General features: G+C 38.3%; 1 protein-coding gene across 4 annotated transcripts; it reads right to left on the reverse strand.

Annotated features, from left to right (window-relative positions):
• Positions 1-1,711: 1,711 nt before the first annotated feature.
• LOC110002020 (type-2 ice-structuring protein) lies at positions 1,712-5,673 on the reverse strand. 4 transcript variants are annotated; one of them, XM_029282102.2, is made up of 7 exons: positions 5,539-5,673; positions 5,367-5,451; positions 4,959-4,994; positions 4,483-4,595; positions 3,611-3,745; positions 2,937-3,045; positions 1,712-2,558 (listed from the first exon to the last, which is right to left on the reverse strand). In XM_029282102.2, the coding sequence occupies exons 2-7, from the start codon at positions 5,425-5,427 to the stop codon at positions 2,485-2,487; spliced, it is 528 nt and encodes a 175-aa protein (XP_029137935.1). In that variant the 5' UTR covers positions 5,428-5,451; positions 5,539-5,673; the 3' UTR covers positions 1,712-2,484. The 4 variants fall into 4 exon arrangements, with proteins under 4 accessions (XP_029137935.1, XP_029137934.1, XP_065806469.1 ...); XM_029282101.2 differs by having other exon boundaries at positions 4,483-4,598; positions 5,539-5,669; XM_065950397.1 differs by having other exon boundaries at positions 5,533-5,579.
• Between the last annotated feature and the right edge of the window lie 5,649 nt (positions 5,674-11,322).

Genomic DNA, 11,322 nt, shown 5'->3' on the forward strand with positions numbered 1-11,322 from the left:
TGGTTTAAGACTGTTACGGTTAGTATAAATTCTGGACCCAAAAGCACGACTCAGATAGGCAGCATAAAGTTTACAAAAAGGTTTATTTCTCAAAAAGTGCAAAGGGGAGGGGTAGTGCGAGGTTCCAAGTGGCAGTGTCCGTGATCCCAGTGTGGTGTCCAAAAAGCACAGGTGAGGTGAAGCAAAAACACGAACAGCGATCTGGCGCAAAGAAAAACAAGGTTAGCTACACAAGCTATAACATGAGAACTAGTATCCAGAGAAGCCAAGAGAGTACAAACCACGCGAGGTGGTGAAACAATCTGGTGCCGAGGTGAGGCTGAGGGAAGTCTTTGTAGTCGAGATCCTGATGACCAACTAGCTGCACCTGATGCCGCCTGGGAACATGAACCCTGTCGACCACACTCACACAGACAGGGGAGAGACACATGAGGATTAAACAGACAGGGAATGACAAACAACACAACAAAAGAGGAAGGGAGGGCTGCCATGATGTGAATCATGACAAAGACTTTCCTTTAAATGAAACGATGTAGGTGACTGAGAGAACTCTGAAAATGAAAATGGCTTCTCCCCTCTTGAAACTGATCATTTTGTAAAAGGAAATTTCAACAGTATGATCCTTTTATGTTTAAATACATGACATTACTGTAATATAACGGTTTATAACAATATTTTACTGTATTATTGCTTGAAGGAAACAAAACAGTAATTTACCGTAGTTTTTGCAATGCACTTTGGGAAAAAGAAGTTGAGACCACATGGTTGAAAGGACAGTGGAGTTGGCTTTGTCAGATTGTCATTCATCTCCATCCTGACAATTAAGAGGTGAGTGCCTTACTGCTTTGGTAGTTAGAATAGGCAAAAACCATCACTTACTATGTTTGAAGTCATTTGTGGGATTAACCTTAGCTATTTGGAAATTACACAGAAACACTGCAGGCAGACACACACGCAGTGATTGAATTCTTTGCCAGCTAACATTAGCTTGAAATACAGATCTTGACAGTTGCTAAATGGGACAAAAAACAAAAAAAAATCTTGTAATGTGGTTAACTCAGTGGGCTATAATGAATTTGACTTGCTTGCCTGGTGGTACTAGAATGGTAAGGTTAGCTAACATCAACAATCACTTTTTATTTGTTTCAGCTTCAACTGACACTGACACTGGCTATTGATGAAATATTGAATTAGAAATGATGATTAGCTGGGCCTACTAGGCAATATGGCCATAGTATAAATAGTATAATATACAGTATTTGAAAATGTATAAAAGGAAACTTTAGTGAGACTGTCAGAATGGACCTGAAGCATTTTTTTTTTACTATTTTAACACATAAAGCTGCTGCCATACATCCTGAATTCATGTACTTAAAGTAATTCCAGGACTTATTTTTATTCATACTAGTTCTACTTCATACTTTTACTTTACTTCTTTGCATATGGAGAATATTTAGAAAGGATTGTCCATATGATAATGTTCACTGTTCAGTTGGAGCTGCTTTTGTTCTAATGTTGTTTTTTCCCTTTACAGGATCCTTGTGGCAGTTTGAGTCTACACCAAAACTCTTTTATGCACTTTTTATACATTGGAAATGGCCTTTGCTAAATGTCTTAATGTAAATATTTGTGCGAGATTTTTTGCCTACCTTCATGTTCTTAAAGTGTATTTTCTTTGTTTTTGTCACAATTTCAATAAAGACAGGTGTGGTTTGAGAAGACAGTTTGAAGTTTTATTATTTGTCTTAACATTATTAGTTGCAATTTTAAAGGCATTGTTTATTTTTTATTTTAAAACATGGTGTTTTATAACATGATATGCAAGGATTAATTGATCCAATCACTCGGTTTAGAAAATAAATATATTGTGTCCATTGTGGTAGAAGGAAATGAATCTATAGCTAGGTGTAGTATTTACAATTCACAGTAAAAATATGCAATTATACCTTTTGTGAAGAAGTGTAAATAAACAGTATTAAACAGTTAATCCTTTCAACAGTATTTTCCTGTTAACATTTAAAATAACAGCTTTTTGCTGGATTTACAAAAACGATAAAAAACTGTCAATTTCAGCAACAGCAATATACCGTTAATTTTACAGTAACTTCCTGGCAACCCTACTGCCAGTTGTTTACCGTTTACCGGGAATTTCTAAGAGTGATGACTTTGGGATGATCATAACATATTTCACAGATAACACAGGTTTTCTTTTTCATTGCTCAAAGCTTTTTTTATTTTGCATAAGAAAAGGAAGAAAAGGGTTCATTTAAAAGAAAAAATTAAGATGTGCTTAAAGCATCCTTTCCATTACACATTCAGTCTGAACTTATTACGGGCACGAGGCCTCAGAGACAATCCAGCTCCTGTTGTCGTCACGTGTCGCGTCTTTCTTTTAGCGTTACAGCGATAGAGAAGATAGAGAGAGAGAATAAAAGAGATTTAGAGCGTTCCAGGTTCTTCATGCCTTTCGAATCGGACCAGAAATCACCGTCTCCTGTTTCTGACACAGACGGAGGGACGCTTATGCCAACACTGGAGATCATCCCAGCATTTGCGACCTGTAAACAACAGAAACATAGAACAGAAGAATATAGATAAGAATTACAAGACGCTTTAACTCTGACACCTAGTGGTTAAAATTAGTACTGCAGTCCAGATTCCAAACATTATAGAGATCTGTCTAAATCCAGAGCATTCAGGAGCAGAATCTAAAGTTAGAAGGAGGACATACTGGCTGCTGCATTGTTGTCAGAGAAGCCAGCACTTCAACATAGCATGTTTCCTTAATGTCTGATCATATAGTAAGATACCTTTATCTTTTTACTCTGTAGATATCTTACATAATGTTCCTTTAAGATCTCAGTCAAAAGATGAAACATTTATACATCAACTTTTCTTTTGTCCCTTGTATAAAAAGAATACAATTCATCACTTACAGGAGAAATTTATCTGCAAGCAGTCCTGATTTCCAGCATTGTTTGGTTCTCCACAGCACCAGTTTTTGTAGTTGAAGCGGGAACCATCACTCCAGCGCCAATGACCCTCCTAGAAAAGAGAACAGATGTCATTAGAAAAATATTTATGTTTGAACACCATCAACTGAATTAATCACTATAGACACCAGAACGATCCCAGGAAGTTTGGTTCAATGGGCCAGACTTAAATGTCGGAAAAATCCACTTCACCTTGTTCCTCTAACTCTAACATGTGTCTCTTGTCCGTCTACAAACCCCCCACTGATGAGAAAAGTCCATCCTCTCCGTCTTCTGCCTGCTCCACTTTTCAGAAAATGTGTGCTCAAACAGGCCGTTTGGAGATTTTCCCTTCATGACATCACAAAGGGCAGTAGCCCCTCCCCCAGGTGGGTGACACTCCCACAGCTAGGTGTTTGTTCTGCCCTCTGAGTCTGCCTTCTCACCGTAAACAATAGGACATGGAGCGAGAAAGTCAGAGACACCCAAGCCCTTACAGAGAGGGGGTGTGGTCAGACACAGCTCATTTACATATTTAAAGGTACAGACACAGAAACAGCCTGTTCTGAGCAGGGCTGAAATAGAGGGGTTTATAGACATGATCAAATACAGGATATGTGTGTTGCTTAATGACTTACCCTACACCGATCAGTGCCTCCAATCCAAGTCGCTGGACTCCCCCTAGAGCTCTTTTTTATCAGCGCTCTGATTTTAAGGTACTGCCATCTTGAATGCACAGATGCCAGGTGTCCACCGAGGCGGCGGCAGTTCCTCTAAAGGAAAGATAAATAGAAAACTGTTGGTTCCGGGTCTGGACTTCACTTGTGACCATGAACAGAACAGAGAGAATGAACAGTTAACAGTTCTTAGAGTCACTTTGTATGATGCACTCCTCTCTACTTTACAGAAATTGTAATGTAACGGCGCTTCTTGGATGATGTTGATTATCCTCGGTTGTCTTGCCGTTAACTATAACACTAAACATACTTAATTAAATATATATATTCGGGTGTGGGTAAGTAAAAGCACGGGGACAACTTCTGCTGTGCGTCTCATACGTTTTAATGTCCGTCCGTAACAGAGCATGACATATCCAGACTGAACAACCACAACAGCGACACCTTACTTGTCTTAAAGCAATATCACTCCTCAAACCGTAACCATGGGTAACCTTAAAGGCATAGTGCATCATATCAAACAGATACTCTTGTACAGTACAAATTGTAAATATAAATGAAATTAGCATTAAATCAAATAATGTATATTATCTCAACCTAAGAAGAATAAAGATCTATAAAATAAAACTTCACAAAAATAAATCTCATCTCCATCTTACAGTAATAAGAAAGACTCCTCGAAATCACAGTGTGGTTTGCAAAACTTGCCTTTGGAGAGATTATCAAATGTACATAGTAACTCTAGCAATAGTAAAAAGAAAGAGTCATAGGAGGATAGTAAAGTTACAAAGAAGTCCATTCAAGAAGCATTCTGCATGTTCATCATCTTTTACCTCAGCCTGATGCCAAGTCAGAGGTTTTCGAACGTAGAAGAAATAGCGGCAACCGATCTTAGTCCAACTAGGACGCCTCCACCACCAGCACGTCCTCTTGTCAACATCGACCTCTTCTGAAGGACAAACACAAACACACACACACACAAACACACACACACACACACACAGATGAAGGAGTGATGTTTAGTTAACGGCACCCAAACACAACTCGATACAGAGCTCATTAGAAACATGCAGAGGCTTTTTAGGTCGGGTACAATCACTTCTATCTGAACCACTTCTCTTGCTGCTTCCATCGCTGCACCACCTGTTGACCTGATAACTGCTCTCATATCTGGCAAACCGAGGGGCTGAGCTTGTTTGCTTAATGATGTAGTTAAGACACTTCACCATGAAACACACAGCATGTTTTAAGGCTCCATTATAGAACATGAAATAAGCATCATAATAAATAATGTAGAGTTTATCCTCACCTGATTTTGCGTTCTCAGGTTCCGGCTCTGCAGCAGCTGGAAAGTTTTGACACTTCAGTTATCACATGAATACGACCACAATATGTCACACATGCAGGGGCGTGTCCAGAGGGGTGGCAGGGGCCCCCAACTTGAAATCTGATTGGCCACCCAAAAAATCCAAATCTATGATTGGCTGTTTTGCCTATTCAGAGGCGGGACTTACGTTAAAACCAACTATTCTTGATGTTCTCAATAGTCTGCCGTTGGTCACCTTTACGAGTTAATGTCGTAACTTGTTTTTTGTCATTGCTTTCCGTTGTAAATAAATACTTTGCCTACTTTTTTCTTTTTGCCATTTTGTAAGTTCTTTAAATTGTGACTTTGCACATCTGGACTGCACCCCTGCCCCCCATGTTTCATCCTCACCTTCAGCGCTGCTCAGAGCCACCATGGCACAGAGGAGAGCGCAGAGAGCCAGGAGCTTCATCGTGACGTTGATGATGAGATGATGCTGAAGATGAATCAACAGACGTGTTATTGACGCTGCTGTGAGGAAAACAGAGTCGTTAAGATAGTTGAAAATGTGCAGCACCTTTACCTTCTCGTCTCGTGTCTCAGCGTAGCTTCAGTCTGTCCGAGTGTGGATACTTCACAAGAGCAGCAGCAGCTCTTAAATACAACTTTTTATCTCAGCATCTCCAAAAACAAGGAAGTGAACACAGGCTTACGACACTGAAATGTTATAAAGTTTTTTTAAATACAAATCTTTCACAAGGGATTCCTGGCCTCAGCTGCAACACTACAACGTTTCACTGACTTTAATTTAACTTTAAAATTTAGAACGTTTTAGAAGTTAAACGTTCAAGAAGAAGAACAGGTACACGGTAAACAAGGGATCCTCTAGGGTCAGATCAGTACGCTTTGCACCCCAACAGAAGGCAGGGCAACTTTATTTCTATAGCACATTTCAACAACAAGGCAATCCAAAGAGTTTCACACAAGACATCAAAAGCATCATGACAGAGGAAAGAAAAGAAACATTAAAATAGAACATTAAAAAATCACTGGAATTATTAAACCTCAACATATGTTCAAATAAAAATAATTAAAATGAAATTAATTTAAATAAATAAAGTAAAAATATAAAAAGAGTTAAAAGTTACAGAGCAGAGTTAAAGTTTAAAATCTTCTTAAAGCTGTTTAATGAAAGGCTGTAAACAGGTGAGTCTTCAACCTGGATTTAAAAGAGCTGAGAGTTTCAGCAGACCTGCAGTTTTCTGGGAGTTTGTTCCAGATATAAGGAGCATAGAAACTGAACACTGCTTCTCCGTGTTTGGTTCTGACTCTGGGGACAGAGAGCAGACCTGTCCCAGACCACCTGAGCGGTCTGGATGGTTCAGAATTAATCAGGAGGTCACTAATGTATTTCAGCCCTTTATAAACCAGCAGCAGGATTTTAAAGTCTATTCTCTGATAGACTGGGAGCCATGTTGAGTCCTTTAAATTGTGTTTTTGTTGTGCTTTGAGAAAAGTTGTTTTGTTTGGCAGTATTGCAGTTTGTAGTCCGACTGCTCTCTTATTTCGTTTATAATAGTAATAATAATAATAATAATAACTTTATTTCTATAGCACCTTTTAAAAACACAGGTTTACAAAGTGCTTTGACAAACAGCAAAAACAAGAACAAACTAAACCAAACACAGAAGAACATAAACAACAGCAAGAACATAACAAATGCAAAATACTAAAAATAATTAAATACAATTCAACAGAAAAGAACCCAAAGTGCACGATACCCAACAGACATATATAACCCGACCATCACAAGAACCATCATAAGAACCATCATAAGAACCATCACAAGAACCATCATAAGAACCATCATAAGAACCCAGGAAACACAAGAACCCAACAACAAGAGCTGAGACCAAGAGGACCAAAGATTTAAAAAGATGTAAGAAACTAAAAAAGCAAATAAAAAGAGAACAGCATTAAGAAGGTAAAAGCAGTAAAAGAAATAGAAACAAGTGGTTAAAGGATCAAAAAAACAACAACTATAATATTAATAAAAATAAAAAGTAAATATAAATGTAAAACATAAATAGACAAAGTAAGGAAGATAAGAAATTACCAAGTTAAAACATAAGAGGAGTTAAGATAAGAGCATAAATAAAAGGACAGTAAGAAGTAAAAGAAGATAAAAATAGTAAAACCAGAAAGAAAAGACATTAAGAAGACGACATCACATAAAAGCAAGTCTGTAAAAGTACGTTTTAAGAAGGTATTTAAAAGAATTGAGGGAATCTGCGAGTCTTGTCTCCTCAGGGAGGTCGTTCCAAAGTCGAGGGGCCCTGACTGAAAAGGCCCGGTCACCTTTAGTTTTAAGTCTCGACTTTGGAACGACCAGGAGGCCCCCACCTGAGGATCTAAGACTGCGGGCTGGCTCATATGGTGTCAGTAACTCTGTTATATAGCTTGGAGCCAGCCCCGTCCCTGCTTTAAAAGTAATGAGTAAAATCTTAAAATCGATTCTAAAACGTACAGGAAGCCCATGTAATGAAGCTAAAATTGGAGTGATGTGATGTCGTCTGTAACAACCAGTGAGAAGCCTAGCTGCTGCATTTTGGACTAGCTGGAGGCGAGACAGTGACTTATTTGTGATTCCGGAAAAGAGGGAGTTACAGTAGTCAAGTCGGGAGAAAATGACTGAAAGTCGGGAATAAAAACTGAACAGCCGACCTTTGACCTACGATGGATTGTAGAATCGAATTGAATGTTTTCTCTTGAGGAGAAACGTTTGTCTTCACTGTGTTCAAAGTCCCGATGATGTGGAATAAAATAAAAATGATAACTCTGATGAAACAACTCCCCGACTTCTCTTTTGGACTTCTTATCAGAAGTTTCCACTTCTCCAAAAAGTTCTTGGGCAATGACAGCTCAGGCCGTTGGTAAATGAGAGAAATCTAAAAGTCATGTTGGGACCATAATTATGCAACAGTAATGTATAGATGTCACAACTCTGCTCTGGTTAGAAAAAACAGACTTTCAGAAATGACAATAGAACACGAGACGTTTCTCCTGAGGGTAAAACGTGATGGGAGAAAGAAGACGCTAAAGTGGCAGACGAAGCCACAGAGTCCTCTATACGACGCTATAGTGAGAATATTTACCTTCATATCAATGCTTCATGTAGTTAAACAGAATCACAATATGAACTAAAGAGTGGAGAAGAACATTCTGGGAAAAGCCCTCAACAGAATCGTGAGTGAACATTTTTAAAAAGTGTTTCTTCCGGTTGACTTTATGGAATGAACTGCCGATGAAGAATGTCAAAGAAGCAGCACATCAAAGAACGAAAGCAGGACGGGGAGAGAAGTGGCTCGAAAGCAGTTTTGATTGGTCCAAAGCAAGTCCAAAAAGAAGGGCTGTAAACCATAACCACATGAAATAGTCCTTTAAATATTTGTGGAATTCCTAAAATAAAACATAAACCAAATATATAAAAAGTGACAACACCTTTTGAGAAGAGGGGTTTCTAATAAGCTCCACGAGCAGAAACGTGCTCAAACTAGGATCAATATTGGAGATGCTTTTGAAAAATGGAGAGAGGTTAGAACACAGAAAGGTTTACAGACCCATGCAGAGCTGGATAAACACTGAAGCTTCAGAGTCCACCACATGGTGACTTGCGTGAGCATGGACTCTACAGAGGAGGGGGGAGACAGCTCTATATGATGTTTAGAATTTAGACTGCAGTACCCATTTTAAACATGTAGCCGTTATCAGCAGTCACGTTTACAACCTCTCTTCCTGCAGGACTCAGGACTGTGGATTAACATCTGGGTTTATTTTACTAAGGAACAAAGGAACTGATCAATGATTTAAGTCTCCCTCTCAGACAGGATATTATGAACTTTTACAACACCTGGAATAAACAACCGAGCGGAAACAGAACACTCTGCTATCTACAAATTGACCCCAAAGACATGAACTGTGACCGAAACCAGTCTCTGCAAAGTCTTAAAATTGACCATCTGTTGAAGGACTGCTGAAGAACTGATTAAACCACAGCTTTCAACTCTGCATCAAATGAACATTTATGTCTTTCTTCATCTAGATATTTGTAATTGTCACATTGAATGTATTATAATCATCTTTTTAAACTCAAAATCTGATCTTCAGAACAACAATAAGAGTTATATTATGTTTAATAGGAATTTGACGTGGAGCGCTATTGCCATCTAGTGTTAGAATATCCATGAATACGTAACCTTCATAATTATACATTTAGATGTGTTATAAAGCATACTCTTTGATATTAGCTATAGAAGGTGTTATTTAAAGACACCAACTTCTTTTCCTACTTTATTAATATGTCTTATTAAGAATGCTGACTGTATAACATGTTTTTTTTTCACCTACAGGCTGGGATTGACTGAGGATGTTCCCAGATGGTGTGATTTTCATCTCAACATGAATCTGATAGAAATGTTTGTTTAAATATATGATGTGAACCTACATCAACGTGGATCTGATAGAAATAAGATCAAAATGAATGTATGGTGACATATATATGTTTAGATTCTTATTCTTAATCTTATTGAGTAAACTCGGTTTAGTTTAAACAATTGGCCTCTGATCAGAATGGGAGTCACCCGTGGGCTGCACCCCTCTTTGCCTACAGACCCCCCTCCTCCCATCCAACTGATAAGAGTTCACACTGAGCTCAGATCTTTAGTTTTTTTTTGTTTTTGGTTTCTTGAAGTTTAGAGCTTCAGCTCTTGCTCGCTTCTCTTCGGACTTCGGTCCGAATCACTTCTTTTAAGTTTGTGCCGTAGAGACGAGTCTCTGCCGAACTTTCTTTTTCACACACAATTTTTGGAACATCAATTCTTTCTGGCTCAAGCAAGGTTTTTGAACTTTCTTCTCCAAAGTCTTTGCTCTTCATTTTTGAACGCCAATTCCTTAGTTTGGATTCATTAAGATGGCCATGAGGTTAATCTGAATTGGAAATCGACGTATCAAAAGACTCTTTAATAATTGTTTTCCTTTTGGATCCTCTTGGAGCTTCTGAGACAACGGCTGAACCGACGTACAATCTCCATCCCAGCTGCACACTCAGACCAAGGTGTCAAGGCATCTAATCTGGCCTGTGGACCTCTCTGGACCTGGAAAGAACCGCTTGCCAGAGACTGAAACGTGGGACCAGCCAGCGGAGTTCAATTGAACACATTTAATTAATAACATGTCAACATGAACTGCTTGAATAATGTTGCAGTTCAGAAAAATACATTAACATTCACAACTTTGAAGATGAATTAAAAAACATTATAAACTGAAGAATTTCAAAATGACAAGTACAACAAAAATTAGTCTGTGGGGTCCCCGATAACCAAACAACAAACATCAAGGTTCTTAATTGACCTGTCACATCACCATACATTATAATTGCATTATCCTGATCATAATAATCATATTCTTTATCTGTTTCATCTATTCCTTTTTTTTTACCCCTTTTATATTACATTTTTCACATAAAATTCAGGACTTTGTCTGTGTGTTTTCTTGTTTAACATTTCCAGAACTTACTTCTTTCAAGATATGAAACTCACTGATTAATTAATTAACTTATACCATTAAAGTTATTTTCTTCCTTTAACAGGAAGTGGTGCCCCTTCTTAAATACGAGGTTAAATAAAGATATAACATCTTAATAATTTAATTACGCTACAAACACTAGGTGTCAGAGTTATGTATTGCTCCTTTAAGGGTTTGAGACGCTCTTTGAGACACTTAGTTAATTGTCGGTGTCTTTTATATCTATTTGAATCCTGAGTGTTTGACCTCCCTCAGTGTTTCTCATGAGAGTTAGCTTCACCCACTTAATGCCCCCCCATCCCACAGCCTCAAACCATTAAAGGGTTAAGGACTGCTTTCTGGACTTAACTTTATACTTTGAGGTTATATTCAAACATCAGTTTTCTGAACGAGCCCCTTTGAACATTTTGATGATGTAACGTTTCGATTGCAGCAACAGTCTTCAGAAATGATTTTGGAGAAATGGAACTGATAAATTTCTGTGAATGTCGCAGCATGTGACCGATGAGAAAATGAGATGTGATGTCCCGTTGTTCAACCATTCCTCCTCTCTAAAAGCTGCCATGTTTCCATGAGAAATGTGTTAAAGAATGAACTATTAAACTGTCGCTATGATTCTTGTATTTTTGCAGTTTTATTCTTATTTGACTTTAGTTTTCACTCCGACAACTAAGGTTTGCATCTTTAGAATATTTAGTTCAGTCAGGACCGTCCACCGACAGAAAATATGAATGGACCAAGCCTGAGTGATGTCCCCCGTCTGTCCCTGCAGGGGGCGCTAGAA

The sequence above is a fragment of the Labrus bergylta genome, chromosome 22 (genome assembly GCF_963930695.1).
Source record: "Labrus bergylta chromosome 22, fLabBer1.1, whole genome shotgun sequence".
Taxonomy (NCBI): domain Eukaryota; kingdom Metazoa; phylum Chordata; class Actinopteri; order Labriformes; family Labridae; genus Labrus; species Labrus bergylta.

Coding starts and splice junctions, on each gene's coding strand:
- LOC110002020 (XM_029282101.2), bottom strand. CDS start 5,427: ATGAAGCTCCTGGCTCTCTGCGCTCTCCTCTGTGCCATGGTGGCTCTG. Junction 4,995..5,366: donor GGCTCTGAGCAGCGCTGAAG/GTGAGGATGAAA, acceptor AAAACTTTCCAG/CTGCTGCAGAGCCGGAACCT. Junction 2,559..2,936: donor CTTGCAGATAAATTTCTCCT/GTAAGTGATGAA, acceptor TGTTGTTTACAG/GTCGCAAATGCTGGGATGAT.